Source organism: Natator depressus, chromosome 4 (assembly GCF_965152275.1).
Source record: "Natator depressus isolate rNatDep1 chromosome 4, rNatDep2.hap1, whole genome shotgun sequence".
Lineage (NCBI taxonomy): Eukaryota > Metazoa > Chordata > Testudines > Cheloniidae > Natator > Natator depressus.
Window position 1 is genome coordinate 31243440 of NC_134237.1, and position 24869 is coordinate 31268308.

General features: G+C 37.4%; 1 protein-coding gene across 1 annotated transcript in view; it reads right to left on the reverse strand.

Annotated features, from left to right (window-relative positions):
- TBCK (TBC1 domain containing kinase) overlaps window positions 1-24869 on the reverse strand; it is a 186959-nt gene that overhangs the window by 147633 nt on the left and 14457 nt on the right. Inside the window, exons 2-3 of the mRNA XM_074950710.1 lie at window positions 23056-23284; window positions 20759-20831 (exon numbers count right to left, since the gene is read on the reverse strand). Coding sequence (XP_074806811.1) covers window positions 20759-20831; window positions 23056-23248 — 266 coding nt within the window. The 5' untranslated portion in view covers window positions 23249-23284. The remainder of the gene's footprint in view (window positions 1-20758; window positions 20832-23055; window positions 23285-24869) is intronic.

Genomic DNA, 24869 nt, shown 5'->3' on the forward strand with positions numbered 1-24869 from the left:
TGCAAATTAACTCCAGTTCTGCAGTTTCTCATTGGAGTCTGTTTTTGAAGGTTTTTTTGGTTGAAGAATTGCCGCTGTTAAGTCTGTTATTGAGTGTCCAGGGAGACTGAAGTGCTCTCCTACTGGTTTTTGAATGTTACAATTCTTGAGGTCTGATGTGTGTCCATTTATTCATTTGCATAGAGATTGTCTGGTTTGTCCAAAGTAACGGCAGAGGGGCATTGCTAGCACATGATGGCATATATCACATGGTAGATGTGCAGGTGAATGAGCCCCTGATGGTGTGGCTGATGTGGTTAGGTCCTATGATGGTGTCCCTTGAACAGAGTTGGCAACGCAGTTTGTTGCAGGGATTGGTTTCTGAGTTAGTATTTCCGTTGCATGGTGTGTAGTTGCTGGTATTTGCTTCAGGTTGGGGGGCTGTCGGTAAGCGAGGACTGGCCTGTCTCCCAAGGTCTGTGAGAGTGTTGGGTCATCCTTCAGGATAGCTTGTAGATCCTTGATGATGTGCTGGAGAGGTTTTAGTTGGGGGCTGTAGGTGATGGCTAGTGGCATTCTGTTACTTTCTTTGTTGGACCTGTCCTGTAGTAGGTGACTTCTGGGTACCCTTCTGGCTCTGTCAATCTGTTTCTTCCCTAGGTGGGTATTGTAGTTTTAAGATAGAGATAGATAGAGATCCTGTAGGTGTTTGTCTCTGAGGGACTGGAGCAAATGTGGTTGTATCTTAGAGCTTGGCTGTAGACAATGGATCATGTGATGTGGTCTGGATGAAAGCTGGAGGCATGTAGGTAAGTACAGCGGTCAGTAGGTTTCTGGAATAGGGTGGTGTTTATGTGATCATCACTTATTTGCACAGTAGCGTCCAGGAAGAAGATCTCTTATGTTGACTGGTCCAGGCTGAGGTTGATGGTGGGATGGAAACTGTTGAAATCCTGGTAGAATTCCTCAAGGGCCTCCTTCCCATGGGTCCAGATGAAGATGTCATCAATGTAGTGCAAGTAGAGTAGGGGCGCTAGGGGACAAGAGCTGAGGAAGCATTGTTCTAAGTTAGCCATAAAAGGAAGGAACATAAAAGGAACACAGAAGGAACATGCCTATACAATTCTGGGGGTTGGGAGGATTGAGACACTGGTTCCAGAGTCTAGGTGGCAGGATTGTGGGGTTCCACAGGGTCTGCACCTAGAGAGGGCGCCTGAGTGACCTGGAGCAGAAACACTGACATTAACTACACCCAGATCCCAGGAGCTTAGCAGCACATGGGATCTGATCACAACAGACTTGAAACTTCTCCAAGAACAGGACTGGACGAAGCTGTGACTGTTGTAATGGGAATAAAGTTCTTTATGTGACATTACTGTAGCACATGCAAAACTATAAGCAGTAGGAAGGGAAGTTTGCAGTTAGCTTGCACAATACCATGCAGATAGACTACTAACTTGTTCACCCCCTGTAGAGGAGTTTAGAATACAGAGTTTGTGTGGTCCAGTGGTTACAGCAGCCTGGTTCTAATCCCAGCTGAGATGCTGAATCACTATGTGACCTTGAGGAAGTCATTTGACCTCCTTATGTCTTCATCAACCCAGCTGGAAAATTGGATAAAAAGCAGGACCTGGTTGAAAACCAGATGTACATCTGACATGAGTCTTCCTGGGTAAGTAAATTACAAAAAACCCTACACAGAACAACAAGAGTTTGATGCAGGTGGGAATGCCTTTATTTAGCACTTTATTATGTGTTTGATTAAAAAAGATGCACTGAGATTGTGACGGTAAACATAGCTAATTTAGTTGGGAAAGCATTTATACTATCAATTATATGAACTGGAAGGAAATGTAGCAGACAGAATATAATACAAAAATTAAGTTTATTATAGAACTCCTCAGGAAACCTCTAACTTATGCACATGGGTATTTGGTGTACCACATCTTCATCTGGCTCACACCAATTGTGATGAGAGGATTCAAAATACTGCTGGGTTTTATTATACTTTTCAAAAGCATAAGGATGACTTTGAAGGCAATGTTTAAGTGTCTAAATGAGTGAAATCACATCACAGGCTGTGAAGCATTCAGCAGGCAGACCTACCACCCTACAGTATTAATCCGGTGCTAATGGAAATCATGAGGAAAATGAACAAAGGTATCATTAGAAAAGGAAAAGTTGCTTCCAATACATAGCATACTGTACTTCAGGATGTTTTAATAGATGTGCTATTTTTCTTTTTCACTGCATTGTCACTATGAATGATTTAACGGGCCTGACTGCTTATAAAGCAGAAGTTTTAAAGCTTAACACCTTGAGTTTCTTTAAGGTCTATAGCATTCATCCTATAAAAAGGGCAAGTGAATGAATAAAGTCCTTTGGAAAACAACAGATACTCCTTATAAAGAATTATCCTAATGACATCTGCAAAGCCATGTGGTTTAGTGCTTAGATCAAAAATACTTGTGATCCATGTTCCCAGTTTTTGATCCTGACTCTGCCACTGACTGACCAGGGACAAACCATTTCTCCTACGCCTTAGTCTGAGTCAGCCCAGATGTATAAGGTAAAATAATAAGATACTTTTTATTGGACCAACAAATATGATGCAACCGACAAGATTTTCGGCCAAAACGGTCACCAGATGGAAAAATTAGGTAAAAACAGACTTCTCTGAAAACCAGATGCTGGTCTACACATTCCTAGGTAAAAAATTTACCAATATGACAGCATGTGATGGGGACAATAGGGGAGAAAACATTAAATAAAATCTCTCACTAAAAGGCCATGTAATGACATCTGAACATACAATAACAAGTTAAATTTAATTAGGATTATTAACATACCTCACGCTTCACATGGACACCCTTTCATTAATGGAAACGAGAGCCATACAAACCTCTCACATTCTCCTGCACTCCCCTCCTCCAAAGAGAGCAAACTAGTGACAGAAAAGCAAAACTAACATCAAAGAGGGTCAGGGTTTCACCCCATTTTAGAGGTTATTTTATCGTGGGCTTCAGCTAAATCAAAATATAAGTACATCTATTAGGCCTGCACATTTTAGAGTTAATGTTGCTGGCATAGTTTCCATCATGATTTGATTACAACCCACAAGCAAACACAGCAATTCTCCTTAATACTTTCAATCGCCAGGATACACTTACCAGGGAGACTGTGGTTAAGGATATTCTTGTTTTAAAATAAAACTTTATTGGAGAAATTAAACTCCACACAGATTCCCAGACTCTGAGGAGTCTCATCATCTGTAGTCTGGCCTGGCCCGGACAACTAGACCTATTCACCAGGGTGAAGGCTATGAGGCACACTGTGCTGCAATGCACTAGCCATTTACTTATAAAGCTCAGAATTTTGAATCCCAACTGAGGTCATAAGTAAAAATAAGACTTGTGATCTCCCTTGTAGTCCCTAGTGGGCATCTGCCCACAAAACAAAACCACCACACAACTTGGTACAATTAGCAGTCTTATGAGAATTTAGTACTGGGATAGCAGGGGTTTTGAAGGACAAGCCTCAGGTTCTGTGGGGAGGGAAGCCTGCACAGTGCCTGTGTGTACCTATTAATCTCTCATTTTTCCTCAATGATAAAATTAAATACACTTTTGAAAATTAAGTCCAATCTGCACCTAGAAATCCCAGTGGCATTAGTGGGCTTTCTGACTGTAGATCCGTTTTCAAAAAGTCATTGGAAGACAAAATTGACAAATGACATCAGGGAGAAAGTCACAAGTCACAACCATTTACGGTTATTTTATAAATATTAACCCTTCTCTTAAAAGTACAATTATCAGAGTAACGTACTATTGCCACAGTTTCAAACTTCAGTGCCTAATATTAGGCACCTAAATCCTACTTAACCATTTACATGAGGAACTGGCCCAGATCAAGCCTAAATTAACTTAATTTGGGGGTTTTAGAAAAATAAACAAGGCTTTTGATTTTATAGTATAAGTCTTATTAGTGAAAAAATACAGTCACATAATTTTGAACTGTTGGAATACAAAGCAACAGAATCACTATTGCCAATCACAAGTATTCAAAAATAATGAATCAGGCCCCCAAAATCATAAAAACTCTTATGGTTGTTAAGCCAAAAACAAACTTCTCTGGGTTTCAAGGCTTTTAAGGTGCACATTATCAAGCTTTTCTCCACAACCAAGAGGACTAGAAACTAACAAAATAAAATAAAAGATTCTCACATGATCAAATAACTCTAGAAGCTTTTCAAAAGCACCAAATACCATGAGACTCACAATAAGGTAGCAAAAGTTGGCAATGTAATGAAGTATTACATAAAAGAATACTGGGCATTCCAGAGTGCACAAAGGATCTGCAATTCCATCTCAAACCATTAGTGAGATCATAAAGCAAACAATCCCAACCAATTAAAAAGGTCAGCAGAAACCAAAGTGGAATGACAAGTTTATAAGAAGTTTTCATGTACTGTATTCAGAATACACAGCCACAAATAAGTGCGAAACTGCCTATTCCCATTTTGCTGATGTGATGCACTACGAGATTCCCACACTATGCCCCCATTACCAGGAGAACAAAGTTCACCATCAAGAGAAGAATGGCATCATTATATTAAGACCACTGAGAAAAGAGGGTCAAGGTAGAAATAAGTCCCATGACCCATACGAACCCCAAAGCTCTCAGTGTAGGAGGAGATAAAAACTAAGACATTCCACTTTGGTTTTTTTTGCAGTTTGAACAGTGAAGTTTGGGAGCAAGGAGACATAAAGGCAATTATAAGAAGCAGTAAAGATGAAAAATAAGCAATCTCCACCTTCTTTTGACACTACTTTGTATATGTACAAAAATAGAGATACTGCTTTGGAATTAGTGTGTCTTTGTGACTTCTACGCAGTTTCATAAAAGGGTCCAGGATTCTGAAGTACCCATAGCGTCTGGACATTTTCCACTGCTGTTTTGATTGATCCAAAGTTACATATAGAAGAGGACAACTTTTGCTGGTACTCTCACATCTCTGCATATTAAGTTCGTCTTGAGAAGGCAGTGAAAAAAAGTCAAGATCGCTGAATTTAAACAGGGGATAGGGAAAAAGAAGGAAGAGACCAGGTCTCAGGAGGTGCTCCCACTGGGCCAAAATCTTGCTCTTAGTTACATGGGTGCAAATCTCACTGAGATCAATCATGGTCACACCCATGTAACAAAACAGGTTTTGGTCTATTATTTCTATTTCACCACTGATGATGAAACTTCAAGAATATTAAGTACACATCAGATGCCAAGTCTTTAAACATTGTAAATCTGATATAATGTATAACAGGTGAAACATCCATATAGTATCATCACAAATGAATACATTCTTCCAGGTATGAGGAGAACTATAATTGGGAGAAATACCTTACATTTACACTACCTACCAGCTAATACCTTGTGTCAGCATCAAGTGTGGCTTATTATGTTATTTCTCAATTAAGGCAATACAACATGATCCAGTCACCTACAACCATCACAATATTTTGTGTTAAAAGTTAAAAAAAAGTGGTACAGTTTCCTTTCCTCTCTCCTCAAATGAATGGTTGAGCTCAAATGATATTTTAAAATACTGGCTGAAGTCTGCATCAAGAAACAGGAATAGTAATAACTGCTCAGCATCAAGACAGGTTTGCCACAATGAACCAATAAAGACAGTTATCAGAAACCATAACAATTAAAAAAAAAACAACCTACCTATCCTTGGTTACTCTTCAGCTGAATGAATACCCAAAAACCACTCAAAAGTTTTAAATAGTAAATTTTAGAACGAGGAGTCCATATGCTTATTCAGCTGCGAAACTGTTAAAACAGCAAACCTTAGTATTACTTGCATTAGTCAACCAAAGTTATTACTTTTCAAAAAGATTTCCTGCCAGGAAATTGCTGATTAATTCCATCACTATTTTTCTTGCCTCCCTACAACCACCTCTTTTTTTAACTTGAGAGAAAGAGAGAGAGAAATTATTGCATAGAGTTACCAGTTGCAGCCTTTGCTGCAGCCTCAAGAAAAATCACCAAATATGTTTTACTGTGCCATGGTTAATTTAGCACAGCTTCTCTCTTTATACCGAGGCCAGAAGGATTATATTTACTTAATCAAAGGAAAAGCCATGAGTGAATGAAAGAGTGCTGTCACAGAAGGCCGCCAGGGTTATGCACTGGAAGTCTTGTTTTAATGTAACACATTTTAATAGCTGAATATAATTTTGAGTTTAAACTTATTCCAATAATTTCTCTTTCAAATCCCAACTGCCTTCACAACTACTATACCATTCAAGCTTAATTTGATGTAAGTATAAAGAAAAGGGGTATGTGGATATTATCTTTTTTTCTTAAAGTGAGGAATGAACAAGAAGGAACTAAGTCTTAGAGATGTAATGATAAATGTACTTATTCCTACGGAATTCTAAAGAGAGGACTGGGGCCATAGTGAGATCCTTTATGGTACGTGACCAACAACGAAGTAACAGTTTGCATACTGTCATTCTGGCAGCATGTTTCAGATGCTTCATTTGCAAAGAAATATAGAACTTCCAGTAGGACTATGCAATCTGTGCCAATGAGACTCGAGTTCACATGCCATATTGTATTTACTGGGCACAGTATTTATTTGATGACTTCACTAACAGGGCATGGGTCTCTGGAGAGTTTATATTTAGACTGATACCTTATTAGAAAAGCTTTAAGAACAGAACAGCAGCCATACTAGGTCAGACCAAAAGATCCATCTAGCCCAGTAACCTGTCTTCCAACAGTGGCCAATGCCAAGTGTCTCAGAGGGAATGAACAGAACAGGTAATAATCAAGTGATCCATTCCCTGTCACTCATTCCCAGCTTCTGGCGAACAGAGGCTAGGGACACCATCCCTGGCCATCCTGGCTAATAGACATTGATAGACCTATCCTTCATGAATTTATCTAGTTCTTTTTTTGAACCCTGTTAATAGTCTTGGCCTTCACAATATCCTCTGGCAAGGAGTTCCACATGTTGACTGTGCGTTGTGTGAAGAAATACTTCCTTTTGTTTGTTTTAAACCTGCTGCCTATTAAAAAATTTAGTGATATGTGCAGAAGACTGAGACCCTACAAACCAGCTTTGAACAGTGGCAATACAGTTTTGAACCCATAGGACTTAGAGCAAACATTGGTAAGACTGAGGCTATGATAACCGAGGGAGGAGAAATCACCATAAAAGGCTATTACAGATCTAAAAGAGTGAAAGAATTTAAATACCTAGGATCAATGGCTGCAATTAATGGTGTCTTCATGAGTGATGCCTGGCATTGTACCAAAGCTGCTTAGTGCAAATGGCGGAAGCTGACCCCAGTTCTCTGTGACAAAGAAGATGCTAATAAAGTTAAAAGGTAGAGTGTATAAAACTATAAGTCAGCCCATCCCAATGTATAGATAGATTTGGCCAGCCACAAGAAAAGAAATCAATATGCTCTCCTCAACAGAAATGAAGATGTTGAGATGGTCAAATGGTTGGACACACTGAGTTAGGAAAAAATTGAGGCTGTGAGGGACCTAATGAGAGTTGCCCCAATTGAAGACACATTGAGGCAGGATACGCTATGTTGGTATGAACATGTCTAGTAGAGACCTGAAAGGGTTATATTGGTAAGATGGCCCTTGCAATGATCGTGGATAAAAGACAACAAACAGGGAGGCCAAGTATTTGGTGAACCTTAGAGAGACAGCCAGGTGTGCAGTGATGAGTTTTGGAGGAAGGCTATAAAAACTGCCAACCCTGAATAGGGAAGTGGCAATAAGGAAAACAACATCCTAAGGAAGAAATAAACCTATTGAAAGAAACTACCAAATATACCATTTCTAGATATGAAGTATTTTTTCAAAATCAATAATTATCAATGAAATAAATCTACTAGAGAATACCAACTATATTCTAAATCTGTTTTATCCACTTTAACATTGTACTACTAGTGAAGTAATAAAATAAAAGCAAGTTAAGTTTAAGGCCAAAATGGTAATCTAACTCTGTGTGCATTTTTTGCGATTATAAAAATAGCCTTTGAACAGCTCCTTTAATGAAAAAGTTGAGAATGGCTGGCACTAACTGTAATTGTTTAGCATCTTTTGACCAAGTTAAAAAGGTAGATGCAGGGGAGAGGCTTTTGGGGAATTAGTACATATAGGTTAGAATATGAGACCATGATAGAGCTGTCTCCTCATGGATTTGAGGGAAATTTTCCATATAAAGGCATCAAATACCCATCCCCGATATAAAAAAAGAGCACGTCTACAGCACTCATTTAAAAGCTTGCTGAATTAAAAGTTAATTCTGTCGATCTCCAGAGATCACAGATCAAAGCATATCATTTGCAATTGTATCAGAAGCTTATGCAAGCAGCTATAGGATGTAGATTTTTTACTTTTTTTTTTTTTTTTAAAAAGAATTTCTTTCGGAAACTACTAAAATTACCACTAGCAGACAGTCACTATATAGTATTTCAGTCATCTAGAAAAGAAGATTGACATGCATGCCCTTCATATTTTCATCATAATCTACATACATGAGGTAAATCATACCTGGAAGCCAAATTACTCACAGACTAAGTAAGCCTGACACTACCCAATACATCCCCTCATCTTTCAAGCTCTCCCAACAGCAAAATATATGCCACCCTTTACTATGTTGAAGGAAAAATGTACTTAACTCATTCCTCAATATGTAAATATTGGGTTCCTCATTCAGGCACATAAAATTAGGGTTACTAGCTCAGCACTCAAGCACTTAACTGAATTTCAAGATCACTAAAATTGTTTTGGCCACTCTCAAACATTCTATATTGGGGAACAGGGAAAGGGAAAAATTATTTATCTGTAATTCTGCTTCTTTGAAGTTCCCACAGGATTTTCTTAATATTTTCAGCATAAATCTAGAGATTTTGTTTTGTTTTTCTTAAAAGAAGATAATGTTCCTCCCCAATTCAATAAATGGTGAAAGAGAATAAGCCCAAATGAAGAAAAACAAAACTATCAAAACTTGACCAAGAGACATCTTCCCCCCTCCCACCTCCCAGAAAGGAGCAAAGCTCTAAGAAGCTTCCTTAACTTTGAACCACGTTGTTTTGCACTGAGAAACAAAACTGACTCCTTGCTCCAGAATCAAACACATGCTAGCCATGTCATCGTAGAAGTGAGAAATAAGATCAGACAACCACAGAGACACAGTTCTTATTATGACAGCAACAGATAATGAACTAATGCCAAAGGAAACAAGAAAAATTACAAGTGCCTTGGATGGTCCAAAACACACAACAAACATACAAAAGGAAATCAACAAAATGCAAGACAAACTTGGAAGCTCCCAAAGCTTTCACTCAACTCTAAGTGGCATAACAAGACTAAAGCATGAGAAAATTGTGCCAACAGTATCTTTAAAGAATGGAGAATACATAGAGGTATGGAAACAAATTATTCTAAAAGCACAGACTAATGGGGCTGTCACACAAGGAAAATGCTTATTTTCACCCCTCCTGGATAAATTATGTAAGAACTAATTTATTTGACCAGTTTTCAGTATTTACTTTACTATTATTCAAAGTATTTTGTAGTGAAGTCCCTGGAGAATTATGACATATTATGGAATACCAGCAAACATAATTAGAAAAATCAAGGATCTACATGATAATGCCAAATGTGCAGTGGTAGACAGCAACACTTGAGTCAATGGTCTGAAATGACAGCTGTAGTAAGGCAAGGTAGGTCTCTACTCTTGTCTGAATTGGTCATTGACCACGTTATGAAGAAAGTAACTACAGAAGGCAACAGAGGAATTTTATGGACAAATAATAAAACACAATTGGATGACCTCATTGTCCTGCTTAGTTCAATACATCACTTAAAGGAAGAAAAACAGCAAAACAAGTTGGTTTGTTCATCAACAAGGCAAAAACAAAATATATGGCTATCACTGTCCCAAAAGTAACCATTAGAATAAACGAAGAAAAAGTCCTTTTGCCTATCTATGGAGTGAAATGTGCAATGATGGTGACCCCATGCTACATGTCAAGCAACAAATAGCAAAAGCAGCAAACAACTTGCATAAACTTAAAAAGATTTAGAAAAATAAAGTGTCTGGCACTGACAAAGAATTTTTAACACTGGCATAAAATCAGTCCTCCCTTATGAAGCAGAGTAAGAAATCTACAACAGAGATTGATAAAAATCAACTCATAAGAACAGCCACACTATGTCAGACCAAAGATCCACCAGCCCAGTATCCTGCCTTCCGACAGCGGCCCATGCCAGGTTCCCCAGAGCGAATGAACAGAACAGGTTATAATCAAGTGATGCATACCCTATCACCCATTCCAAGCTTCTGGCAAACAGAGGCTAGGGACATCATCCCTGCCCATCTTGGCTAATGATGGACCTATCCTCCATGAACTTATCTAGTTCTTTTTTGAACCCTGTTATAGTCTTGGCCTTCACAATATCCTCTGGCAAAGAGTGCCACTGGTTGAGTGCATTGTGTGAAGAAATACTTCCCTTTGTTTGTTTTAAACTTGCTGCCTATTGATTTCATTTGGTGACCCTCATTCCAAAGTAAATGCCTGTGGAAGATCTTCAGAGTCGATTGCAAAGAGTTTCTTGCAATGTCAGAATTTCTAAGAAGAGCAAATCGATCTAAAGTATCAAATATGGTAAGAGGATGGAGGTCATATTTAGGACATGACTTAAGGATGCCACCAACATGGCTTCCACAGCAACTGATAATATGAACACAACCCAGAAAAAGAGGGTGACCTAAAGAAACATTACACAAAAGAGAGAAAGAAGTCATATTCCTCAATGTGACACTTAGAAGCCTGAACAGATGAGCACAAGACTGAAATAAATAGCAGAAACTGGTGGACCCCTTGCACCAGAAGGTGTTGGAGGATAAAGAAAAGAACAAAAAACTTTCCTTCACTGCTCGATTTCTTTTGTTCAATTCTGCAGTTAAATAATAATCCTGCATTTATTACTTTTTTATATTAATGACATTTAGGAACCTAATTTAGTATCATGTAATTGAAGAACCAAGTAGGACGAGGAGAACAGAGAGAAGCGAGTTACCCTTGCTTAAAATAAAAGTCTTTTTGATAATGAGCAAAGATGGCAAAGGAAATTATGAGTGACATATGAAAGGAGCTTGGTTTAACTCTAATCATGTTGAAAACTTCCCGCATCTAATTTCGGTACAGGAACCACCCACCCGCCCACACTTTATTTCCACTTTTTGTCCCTAAGCAGTCAGCACAGTCCCACTAAAAATCTCACTAATGAAAATGTTTCTTCAAAAAAAATCTTCACCAATTTAAAAATAAAACAGTCTTACTGCATTTACTGCAGTGTTTTTTGTGGGGTTAAACTGATAGTACTGAAAACAATATCTCCCATCAATCATATACTAAACAATACTGCATTAGCAGGGAGATGGTAAAAATCAACTAGATCTTGTCTATTTCTGGTTTCTGTGATTATGTGAAGCAGTGCCAGTTCATAAAGAACAGGCCCGGTGGACTCACTGTAGACTGAAAACATTCGAAGAGAATTATTATTATTATTTTTAATAAAGGCAGCTGAAACCAAATAAAATAAAAAAGACAAGTACAACCTTAAATAAAAAAGGGTAAATGCATAACCTTAATTCTCTGTCATTTCCTAATTTTTGAGAACTTGACTTTGTAACCTTAGTGTTCTTTTAATGTCACTGACCACCCAACATTAAGATTAAAAGCTAAGCTTGGTGCACCTGGCAGGCTCAAAATTGAACCCATGTGAAATGGCATGCAGGCATAACAGATGCTACTCAGTAGTTTGAACTAGTGGAACAGAAAGTCACATGTGCTTTGGTTGAAGAACAGTCTGGAAGTGCAGGTGATCGAGTGGATGCATAATAACTTACCAACTGATTCAGATTTAAATTCTTAAAGAATTTAATAAGGTGTTTAACAGATGAGATGTGTTAAAGAATACATCACATTGATATAGATCCCAGTGTTTTGCCAAAAATACAAACAGATACACAGTGATTAAGGAGTTTGACTGCACCCAAGAAAAGGGGAGGCAAATGTACAAACGAAAAGATCACAAATCAAGAAACCATTAGAGAGGCTCATGAGTATGCTAACATATCCAAATAAATTCATCCCTAATTTGTCAGTTTAGTGCTCCATTCAGAATACTATTTTAGGAACATATGTAAAGAACTGGGCAGAATACCACAAGAAATACTTTTGGGAATTTTACAGAAGAACTGAGACAGACCTATTCTGAGATTCACAGAAGACTTAAGGTCTGAGCTGATGTAAACTCACTTGGGTTCAGGACTTCCCTATAAGCATTTACAATTAGAAGTCATTGAGGGGTACAAATTCACTGACCAAAAAAAGTAATCTGGAGTTAGAGGGAGAAGGCTAGATACGCATTAATTGAGAGGCTGTTCTCAATATGAGGGGCTACACTGCAGAAAGCACAAAGACAGACGAGGCAGAAGGTGACTGATATACTGCCGCCTTTACTTAAAAATCTCAAAACCCTGGGGCCAGGGAGGTGAACGAATGGAATGTGTGCGCACCTATTTACATTTAATTTTAAACAGCAAGACACAATAGCAAAAGCAGGTTCATGAGTCAAATAAAAGAGTGGTGGCAGAGTTAAATTTCAAGTTATCTGATGGCACATTTTAAGATGCGTGTCCATTAAGTTAGTGAGTGATGCTAAATTTGATGGTGTTTCTGTGTGTAATGTTTTGTGATCTCACTTCTCAGGCGATACCGTAGCTTGCAAGTTAATACTAGTCACCAACTTGCCACTTGCTCAAGAAGACAGAAACAAAGGTAAAGCATACACCATGTGTTAAGTTTAATGGATTGCTCAGTTCCTCATGCTAGATAACCTATATAGAAAAAAATATGACAAGCATTGAAAACTAACCACTTCTTGGGATCTCAAGTTGAGATCTGAAGTTTATATTACCCATTGGCTCAATGAATCAAGATGAAAAACACTAACAGCTTTCTGTGACACTGTAGCTTATGTAAACTAGTAAGATTTCAACACTCACAAATCTGATGTTCATTGGCACATTATTTGTCCAGTCTGGTGGTTTGCTAGGGATAGCATGCACACTTATACAAAACAGGATTCTACTTATACCCTTACAAAGTCTGTGGCAGAAACATGTCAACAGGATCAAGATACCTCCCCTTAGGAGGATGGTGCTGCTCTGCTAGGATTTTTGGAAAGAGGATGGTTTAAAACTCTGTCCACTCAAAATTTCTGACAGGAGCATTAAGTATATTTTCCTTCCTCCACATTTGAATGAATGAAAAATTGTCCCACTGATCTTGACCAACTTTTCTTCCCCCAAAATTGGGCATTGACAGTTTCAGCACAAAAGAAATTTGTTAGAATATTTGTATTAGTTCCTCTATCATATGAGGAAAGAAAAACTATACCCTGAATACAGGTCTGTGAAGAGAAACCCTATAGTTCACACACAGGACATGTTTAGAATGAAAGAAAAGTGTACCTTACATGGCATATAGTAAATTGTACACACACACACGCGCGCGCACACACACACACACACACTCTCTCTCTCTCTCGGCTTATTACTGCACCCATTGTAGAAAATGGTAAAACATCATTGACTTAAATGGAACAGGACTGGGCAAGTATTCAATACTTCACGTATGCAATACCTCATGTAAGCTACTTTTTGTTGTCATTGTTTAACATCCTGAACATTCGTAATTACTCACATAAAAGACCAAATGCAAAATATATCTATTGTATAGAAGGAATGCTACAGTTAATTATATTTTACAATATAGCTCCAACTCCAATTTCTTTATTTACAAAAGTGTTTGATTTCTATATTAAGAAAATTAGCTTTAGATAATGAACAAACAAGTCTGGACTAATGTTATTCTTACATCGTGTTTTCACTAAAATACATTTTGTTTTGGAAATAAACCTCTGGTAGAGAATTAAAAGGAAAACTCGGAAGCTAGTAAATGCCCCAAAGTATAGTATCTTATACATGGCAAGAGAGAAACTACTTTTTAAAAGGTTCTGTTTGTTAATGTTAGTGTGTTTTACTACTCCATCATCTACCCTTGTTCAGTATACCTTCATTATAGCACATGGGTTTCTCATGGAAAGTTTGAGCCCACTGTCTTGATTCAAAGCAGAGTACATGCATCCCTTGATGCCCTGGTCATGTGCAGCTTTTAAACTCAAACCACAGGAAAGACTTTAGAAGACCTGCACCCATCTGTAAGTCCAGGTTTTTTAAAATCTATAGCTATATGGAAGTTATCTTTTTCTCTACAGTACCTTTCATACTGTAATTTCACCCCAAGAACTGCATTCTTTCCAGAATAGAATGAAGAAATCTAATCAAGTAGACAATAGTTCATAAGCGCAAATAAAAGTTACTCATCCAAGACAGTCAGATCATGTTTTCCACCAAGCAAATAAGTAGCTGCAGACATAGCCTGCTTCCTATCAAAGAGTCCATGTACAACATACTATACCTCTGTATCTCTGATGGTTCGCTGGTAGTTTTTTTAAACATAACTTTCAAAATGTATGAAAACTGTTTTGTATTAAAGAAAGAAATATGCATAGACCGCCCTAGTCACAAATTTAAGACCAATCCAGAAACACTACTGGAGGTGCCAGGAGTCTGCTAAATGTCTGAATGCTACATTTGTTGGCATTTTTATTATTAAGGATACAAGTGCAGATCAACTTCATCAAAGAATGAAAAAGAAAACCACTTCAAGTATGACATGCAAGGAAAAATACACAATTCATATTATAACATCAATGAAGTGCTGCTTATAGCCTCTTTAACATTGTCTGGAAAAATGATCCCAAAGGAATAGTTCTAAAATAGCTTAAAAAAAAGAAAAAAGTTAATTTCCCATCTTTTAATATCCTAACTTGTCATCTGTTGGTATCAAAGTGGTGGTAAGCAGACAGTAACTTTACAAACCTAATAAAGCTTTAAACAATGGTGAGAACTGACCTTACTGAACTTGATGGACTTTGGAATTTTATTATTCCCCCTTCAGATTTTTCAGGTATTTTGTTTAGCTCATTTTGAACATGTCTGAGAAGCATATTCACAAGAACCCTTACATACACAGGCATTGTTACAGGCAATTCACTAGATGCTTAGGGCTAATTTTCGGGGCCTAATCTCTTGCATACATACAAATCAGGAGTGCAACTACTGTGTATACAAATGCCAGGCCCTTTAAAACAAACTGGTACTAAGATGTCTCCTGAAGATACTTCTCAAAACTGATTTTGTGTTAGCAATTGTTAAGAAAATTAAAGCTACAGTGAGGAAAACTACACTGCAAGTTATTATGATTAGGTGAAAAAGAAACTATTATCTAGATCATGCCTTCCCATACTGAGAAGTCCATAAACACTATCTCTAGAAACTGAATGGGTTATGTAGAATAATCTACCTGTACATGTTCTCTCAAGAGGACAAAATTGGTGGACAGGTGTGGCATAAAAAGAGGACATGGCTGCCCAAATGCTCCAGGATAAGAAAGTCACCAGAGACTCCCACATCAATGCCTATCACTAGACCATTGCTATTGCTTACCCTCCTGATGGCACTACAGTTTCAAATGGAGCTGTGCTGCTGTTACCAGAATCCCATGTGACGTCATCACAGCAGCCAGGAAGAGAACTCACAGGAATTAATGCTGCTTCAAACAGTACTAATTCCAGGTGAACTATCCATATGAATATTTCCATGGTAAACAAGGGAGAATACTGAAGAGAGTAGACAGTCTAACTCCAAACCTTCCTGCACCTGGCTCCACCCCAAAAATTCTACAAAGCCTGGCCACTCCAAAGCAGTGGCAGGGGAATTCTAAGAGAGTTTCCAAATGTGTGAACGTGGCACTCTCTCCCTTCTCTACTCCCACCATGCAGCATGATCTTTCAGCTTTTCACTTCCTCTCCTCAGAGTGGAGGGATCTGAACTATTACCACACAAATAAGGGTTATTTTAATTAGATTTTGAGAGAGCAGATGAGTTGGAGTAACAACCCATTTTACAGATGCTTAGAAGAGAGGGAAGATGGGTGAGGTAATATATTTTATTGGACCAAATACTGTTGGTGGAAGGGACAAGCTTGAGCTTCACAAAGCTCTTCTTCAGGTCTAGAAAAGGTAATCTGAGTGTCTGAGCTAAACAGGAGGACACTCATACTAGTTAGGATACTCATTTATAGCTCCAACCATAAAAGAAAGTTCTATCAAGCTTTCTGATTGTTATTTATGATACAACAATCCCTGGAAGCCCCATCACATAGCCACATAGTGAAAGACAACCCATGCTGCAGAACATACTCAAACAGAAAACACAAAGGATGGAAAAAAGGATCATCATCCCCATTTTACAGATGGGTAACCGAGGCCAGAAAGAGAAAGTGATTGATCTAAACACACACTGTATCAGGGGCTGAGCCTGGAACTCAGCAATGACTAACTGAACTCCCGTCTCCTGAGTTCCAGTCATTGCTATGGAGGCCAACCTTCCCCAACACAAGTAAAGGCTAATCAATAGTCTGGAATAGGCTAGTTCATGACTCAGCAGTTAACAATACAGGCAACTAATATTGTTGTTTTCTAGAGATGAACAACTGCTTTGGTATTTAAAATACAGCAGGCTCCCGAGACATATGACAAACCAGAGAATATAGAAAAAAAGAGAGACAGGACGGAACAAAGCCAACCAGTGTTCTGGACCACACCTCTGCAGTGTTATAGGATAGTGCATGGAAGCCTAATATGCAATCCCAACTCAGTACTTCAAAAGGTGACAATATTGCCAAGTTCCTGCCAATGTGCCCCAGGGAAATTCTTTCCCATCCACAAATTTGGAGAACAGTTTATTCATAGATTCCAAGACCAGAAGGGACCATTGTGATCACCAAGTCTGACTTCTTGTATAACACAGGCCATACAACTTCCCCCAAATAATTCCTAAAGCATGTCTTTTAGACAAACATCCAATTTTGATTTAAAAATTGTCAGTGGTGGAGAATCCATCACTGGTTAGCCATAAGGACTCTTGACCATTTGCACAGGATTCTTCTCCTAACCCCACTCACACCTCGATCCACTGTTGGAAGTTGTTCATTTATTCTCCACTTCTGCTAAGGGGATTCTGAAAGTCGCAGGATGTGAGGCATTTGCCCATATGTGATAGGAAGGAAGTTCTCAGAACTTTTGTTCTTTTTCATTGGGAGGTATCTGGAACCTAATGTGTGTGTGAGCGTGCGTGTGCACACATTTGACTGGCTTTTTCTAGTGTCTCAAGGTCCTGTGTAGCCATGCTGCACATTCTACGGAAATGTTATCATAAATACAATGTAATGTTGTTCTTCTCTGAATGCATCGACTCCTGGTACTGCCTGAACCGTTCCCCATGACTAACATAACTGAGATATTTTTAATTTGTCTCCTAGGCTATAGCGAGCATGGAAGGAATAGTTTTGTCTCTGTCTCTTGACGGAGTCTGGCCTGAGCCATAGGACAGTGGTGGTAAGTATCGGCACTTTGCAGGCAGCCCTTCATCATTTAAACTCTCCTTTAAAATAAGAATTAAATTTCTAATCCTTCAGGTTCTGGAAATCTCCATTTCACACAGAAAAAGTTAAGATTGTATGAGTCCAGCAGCGTGGTCAGCCCCAGGGCCAGCAGCAGCGGCTCCATACTCCCATTTCCCAGTACAAGTAGTTACCACACTGTGCTTATCCCACAACAGAGCAGAGCCCAGGAGTCCAAAAAACTGTTAATTCTGATGAACCCCCCCCACCAGGTATGAGGTCCTGGTCAAACTTTGAGGATAGTTAACCTTAAACATGAAGGATGCTCTTGTTCACTTTTTTAGAAAAAAACGTAAATCAGACTGTAAGTAATGTATGCCATAAGTGATGCATGACTTTAGATGATTAACTGCAAATAACTACCAGACAGCTGGACAGCCTGTTGTTTTGCAATATGTATGGAAAGCTGGACAATCCACAATGGTAGGTCTTGAATTTCAACACTAACCTAATCGAAGATTTCCTGCTGACTTTACATCAAAGTGTGGTACAGGTGCAAATGACTTAGTTTCTGGCAAGTGTGGGAAAAACTCATCTAGAAACCATAAGAGCAGCTTCTCCATTCCATAAACAGTTTATGAAATTAATTACAATAGCATACTCATCAGCTCTGGGTATTAAATGTGCTCTGCTATCATAGACTAATGCAATCAGAATACATGGAAAAAGCCAAACAGTTCTCTATAAAGCTAATAGACATAGACAGATCAAATAACTGGGAATTGCTCCTGTCCAAATTATTTCTGGCTATTGATGCGTCTCACAAAGGACAAGTAAAGGGAAAATATTTGTCTTAGTCTAACTGGAAACGTTGCTTGAAGAGAACTTATCTTTTAGCTTCCACTACATATGCTATCAACTGCAGCGTTTGAAGCAGAAACACCTACTATACTGAGGATATAGGAATTACTTTCCATTTCATAAGCTCGTTATTTCTTTAAAAATTCTTGTTTGGAAATAAATTTAAATACCTGAACTCAGATTTACTTTAACGTCTCAGTAGAAACTTTTCAGCATTTTTGTGTTAATGGAAAAAAATCCAAACCCCTGCATCATATTTCCTCCCCACTCAAAAAAACCCACCCAAAAAACAAACAAAAAAAAAAAAACCACCACACAAACTTCTCCCATTTTTGGGACAGAGCCACAGCAAAAATGGCTGAAATTCTGAACACTAATGCAGTTAGTCATTACCGAGGATGAACTTTGCCTGTTGTGAAGACAAACCATAACAACTGAACAAAGTTAGGGAATTTCAAAAATGAGGTACTAAGATACCTAGCAAATCTTCAAGTGCTGTAAAAATGAACAGTAGTCGAGGGGCTTGAGAAATGCATTGCACAAGCAAATGAGCCAGGAGCCACCGCTGCAAAAGCTATTACTTAATTGAGAAGATTTTTAGAGAAGACTGAGGCTATTTCTCTAAAAGGAGAGAAAACAGGATTTTGTTTTTGATTTTTTTTTGGAGGGCTGGGAGAGGGTTGTTTGAACAACTGTTTTATTGTTGCTGGGGTTATTGTAAAATTAACTGCCAGGGCACCTACGCCTTTGTACAGGCATCTTTTTATTATTTAATTCAAAACCAATAGCTATTTTGTTTTAAGTGGACTTTTCTCAAAACTAGCTCAGAGGCAGTAGTCAATCTGTGCTCCCTTGCATCCCACACTAAAACATACGTTTCTGGGAGGACAATGAGTAGCACAGTACAGCAAGGTAAGGGGCAGGGGGGGAGGAAGGGTTTCCTCCTGCTTTAATTATTTCTAGAGCTTTGTAGGACTGTGAAAGGGACTGATCCAAAGCCCACCAAAGTTTCCTATTGAGTTTGATGGGCACTGGATCAGTCCCCATATGAATACACAGCATATATACAGGTATGAAAGCATTAAAGTTAAGGTTCTGCATTCAACCTTTAAATTTGCTCCTTAAAAGATATGGTGTTTAATTACCTTACAGAGTACCAAAAACTCTATAATATTTGAGAATTAGTATTTAATTATGTAAATACTGTATTGTAATACTTATTGATATGCACAAAGGGAAAATGGCATGTTCATTCTTTACGGTCACAGATACAGACCAGCATGGTTAACTGTGCAACCTTAGTGTTAACAATGAATTATTATGGAAATATAATATGGACACATAGTGCCCACAGAAACTACTTAACTTACATAATAAACAGATTTCAGAGTAGCAGCGAGGATGGTTCATGTTGTATATAAACCTTCTACATATACAGAAAAAGTCAGATTTACGTGCTAAGTCATAGGAACATATCTGGATAGTACCTTACCTGAAATATGCCCTTCTGAAACTACTAACGATAATATTTATTTCCTTACAGTAATTACTTTAAAGTTGCAATAAAAGTCACAATAGTGACCATGGAATGCATTACTGTAGTATCTTCAATGACCAAACTTGATGGAGATCTTCACATTAGAACTGTGGTGTGTGAGTTTTTGCACACAGCTACATTTGTATTACTTGTGTAGAAATGTATTGTGAACTTTTTTGTATTTGTATCAGAACTGCATTTTGCAAATGTGATATACCTGGCATAAAAATGAGCAGAGAAGCAATTAATATTTTTAATGCATAGAAATGCAAACGAAAGATATCAGAATAAACTGTTTATAATTACTTTTCCTTGAAAGTGGTATTTTCATCAAGAAGATTAAACCTCAACTGCCAAATCTTTGTAAACACTGTTTTTACATTTTAATTTTTATGTAAATTCTAACCCCTTCTCTTAACTTTCACTCTATTCCAAACAGCATTTATTAAATTAAAAACAAAGTTTAGTGTGCAGAAAAGTATTTCTTAATTTTAAACATTTCTCTTTAAAATTCTTCACCTTTTAGACTCTGAAGAAATATACACAAACCCTCCTAAGCAAGTGTTAAGTCTGGTAGACAGTGCTTTAAGGGTTAAACATTAGCCAATATAAGTATTAAATTCATATGGACCTATAAAAGTAGTTTGTTTGTTTTGTTAAAGAAAATTTGTGTCTGGACTTTAAATGATAAGGTATCTGAAGCTTTTAGTTAGTGTGTTCTCTTCCTGTGTTTTCCCTGATACTGTACCTCACAGGTTTCCTGTCTCGCAGCAAATCTTCCAGACTCTTTTCACAGTGTTCAGCAGTCACCACCAGCCTCTCTAATTAAAAGAATATACCAACAGCAATTTTAGAACCTGGACACACAGCATTATCTCAACATTTCATAAGCTAGTGACTAAGAGAATGCCTTCTTATTTTAGAGAACTGTAAATATCTTGGCATACACTGAATATAGCCACGTTATACATCCTTCAAAATGCTTACAACTCAGATTGCACAGAAACAAAATTGCTTTATTTTTATATATAAAATACAGCAGATTTTTTTAAATGCTCACAGATAAATTTAAAACACCAAGACCTGTCACCTTTTCAATTGTTACTAAAGAAACATTTTTGTGAATAGTGAAGACTACCTATATTAGAGATGCCTCCATGTTTAATTTTCACTACAACATACCTTTCTGACAGCTTTCTGTAATATGAAACACACTTGCAAAAACAAAAATACTTTCCAAGAACTTATCAAAATTCACCAAACATTGACCTTGCTATTTTTAATGAGAGGAATGCTCTGCACCTGCCAGGCATATTAGTGTCAGCCTAGTCACCATACTATTTTAGTAGGAAAGTGTTAGTTTATTTGGAAGTATGACCTTAAATAGTTATAACAGAGTTATCACAGAGCACAAGCACAATACATCCATTGTTTCTGCCTTGGTAGTTAATAGTTTTAAAAAGGGCTGTGAAACAATTAAAAAAATTAATCGTGCAGTTAATCACACTGCTAAACAATAATAGAATACTATTTATTTAAATAGTTTTGGATGTTTTTCTACATTTTCAAATATATTGATTTCAATTACAACACAGTATACAAAGTAGACATTGCTCTCTTTATACTGTTATTTTTTATTACAAATATTGGCACTGTAAAAATGATAAAATAAATAGTATTTTTCAATACACCTCGTACAAATACTGTAATACAATTTCTTTATGGTGAAACTGCAACTTACAAATAGAGGGGTTTTTTTGTTACATAACTGCACTCAACAACAAAACAATGTAAAACTTTAAAGCCTACAAGTCCACTCAGTCCAACTCCTTGTTCAGCCCATTACTAAGAGAAACAAGTTTGTTTACATTTACGTGAGATAAGGCTGCCTGCTTCTTATTTACAATGTCACCTAACAGTGAAAACAGGAGGTTGCATGGCAACTTCCATGAAAAAGAGATTGCACTACAGTACCTGTATTAGCTGAACTGAAAAATACTATTCTTTTTGTTTTTTTACAGTGCAAATATTTTTAATCAAAAATAAATATAAAGTGAGCACTGCACACTTTGTGTTGTGTGTTGTAATTGAAATAAATATATTTGAATATGTAGAAATCATCCAAAAATATTTTAATGGTATTCTATTATTGTTTAACAGCACGATTAATAAAGATTAATTTTTTTTAATCGATTGACAGCCCTAGTTTCTATTTTAAAGTCAATTTGCCCTACAAAATTCACACTCCTTTTTAAGATTCAAGACATAATAGAAGATTGGGAGGGCATTGCTGGAATCTCCTTCTGTAGAACATATTTCTTTCAAAGGTTAAAGATTAAAAGAAAGGCTAAAGAAATTAAAATATGTAAAAAAATTGAGACAAATTGATGAATTCCAGAAACCCACAAGGCAAGTGAATGAAGAAATCTGCAGATTTCAATGAAAAAAATATGGGGGGGGGAGGGAGGGGCAGTGAAAGAAAAGAGAGAGATGAGAACTTTGTGAAAAAGAAAAGGAAATACCTAAAAGTTATTACTCCTTGTTCTGCAGATAACCAGATTACAGAGACCTTCAGCCAAACTACCTACATCTGCTTTTATGGAGCGTTACGGTAGCCATGTCAGACCCAGAATATTAAAGAGACAGGGTGAGTGAGATAATATCTTTTTACTAGACCAACATCTGTTGGTGAAAGAGACAAGCTTTCGAGTTACACAGAGCTCTTCTTCAGGTATGGGAAAGTTACTAAGAGTGACACTTGTCTCTTTCATCAACAGACGTCCAATAAAAGATATTACCTCACCCACCTTGTCTCTCTTACATCTGCTTTTGTTATGTGTAATGACAGAGCAATAAGACTGCTACAGAGTCAGTCCAGATAGAGCCACACTGCTGTCCTGAAAACAAAATGGGCACGCTTTCCCCAATGTAAGCCACAAAGGAAAAATTTTACTGGGGCAGTTAACTTCAAACATCAACAAAATCATTACTGTAAAATATCTTCTTGCACAAAAATGCAATTTCCTTAGGAAAGAAAACACTCACCATGCTTTCCTCTAGAAATGTCCACATACTGACAAAGTCTGGGATGAGTGATTGTCTTAAGGATTTGAAAACGGCCCAAAATTTTGATGGAGTTTGGTGTCAGAGGAAGACCATTGCTTCCACAAACATCATGTGGCAGAGCTGAAGCAAAGAAAGTGGAGGCACCCATCACAGCATCCTTCAAGGGAAACATTTTTTGCCCTTAAATCCTTCCAAGCAGTGCACACTCCTGAAAAGAAAATGAAGAATTTCACCTAAAATCTGAAGTATGGCAAAAAGGGTTTTGTGATTAACAAATTATTAATATTGCCAAAATATTAGATAGATTAAAAGTAATAAAGCCACTAAAGCATAATTCTTAGTAAAACAAAAAAATATACACTTGTGCATCAGTATCACAATTATGCAGCCCTGTTGCATTACAAAAGTAATAGGGAAGCTAGACAGTGTTAAACAATGTTCAGGGATTAAAATAAACTTTAGATTTATAGTGAAGACTGTGTTAATATCAAGTTAAATAAAGCAACCAGCAAAAGAAGCTAAGCAGTCTTAAAATAAAACAGAGTCTGCACTATCTTGATGGTTAAGGATGGATTTTAAATGGAATGAAAGAAAAATATATTCTTAAAACTACATCACATACTAGCAGACCACAAGTTACGTTTCTCAAAATTCAACACCATTTGTTGAGGTGTCCTTAGTACCTCAGATAACCCTTCATCACTGGAGTATATTAACATCTCATAAGTATCCAAAAATAGAAAATAAGAGTTTCTCTTCCCCCTCCCCACTTCTTTCCCAGCCAAGTATGAGAAACAGCTTGATTAGGCGGTAGGTTTTGTTTGCTTCTTTCTGTTCATGTGTAAGAGTGTCAGTGAAGTGTCCATATGTGAAAAAGTTATTGGAAACACTGATTCAAAGAAATGAGTTTTGCTTTTAGTTCCAGAAGTGGTGAGTTGCATCATCATTCTTATCTCTTGGGGAAGCAAGTTCCCTAGTCTGGGCCAAGCATTACATGGCATTTCAATTAATTTAGAGTTAAAATTTCACTCACACTTTTTTGGAAAAAATGTGTCACAGCTGTGCAATACAAGAACAAAAACAAAAAACAACACCCCCCCCCCCAATAAATACATGTTTGACAGGTTAAGTCACAAATTCTCCCTCTTCAGCTGGCCTGCTAACATCTTGACATGAAGGACCAAGTATCAGAATCTAATACAGCTGAGTGTATGATTTTGCTTAACCCATTTCCCCAATCAGTTTTGGGCTGTGAAGCCTGGCAGCATAGGCCATCGTTAGACATGACTGTCCCTGTTGCCAGAATGTGTGAAAGAGACAGCATGTGCATGTGTGTGCGCACATGGCATGTGAGAAACAGATTACAGAAGTGAGTGGAAGGACAGAAAGGAAGATAGAGTAAGGAATAAAATAAGTAATACAGAATTTTAACTTGGCATTCAGGGTGGACTGATTTTAAATCAAGGCGATTTAAATCACCAAGTGGAATGTCTCAATTTAAATAAATGATTCTGATCAACATTTCAATTTGTACTTCAGTTATTTTCGAAAGAAAAGGTACATTTTTTTCTATTAGGAGGCGACTCTATAAATATATAGATCTATTTAAACAACTCTATACCTTAATATTTTCAGATGCTTATTAATTGTACATTTTAGTACGTTAAATAAGTAATAATTCATTCATGATTTTCTATTACATAAACTTTTTGCTCATGATTTGTGTCAAGCCGCATTAGGATGGTAACCGGAATTTAATTTATATTTATTAAACAAAACCACCTTAAATGTTT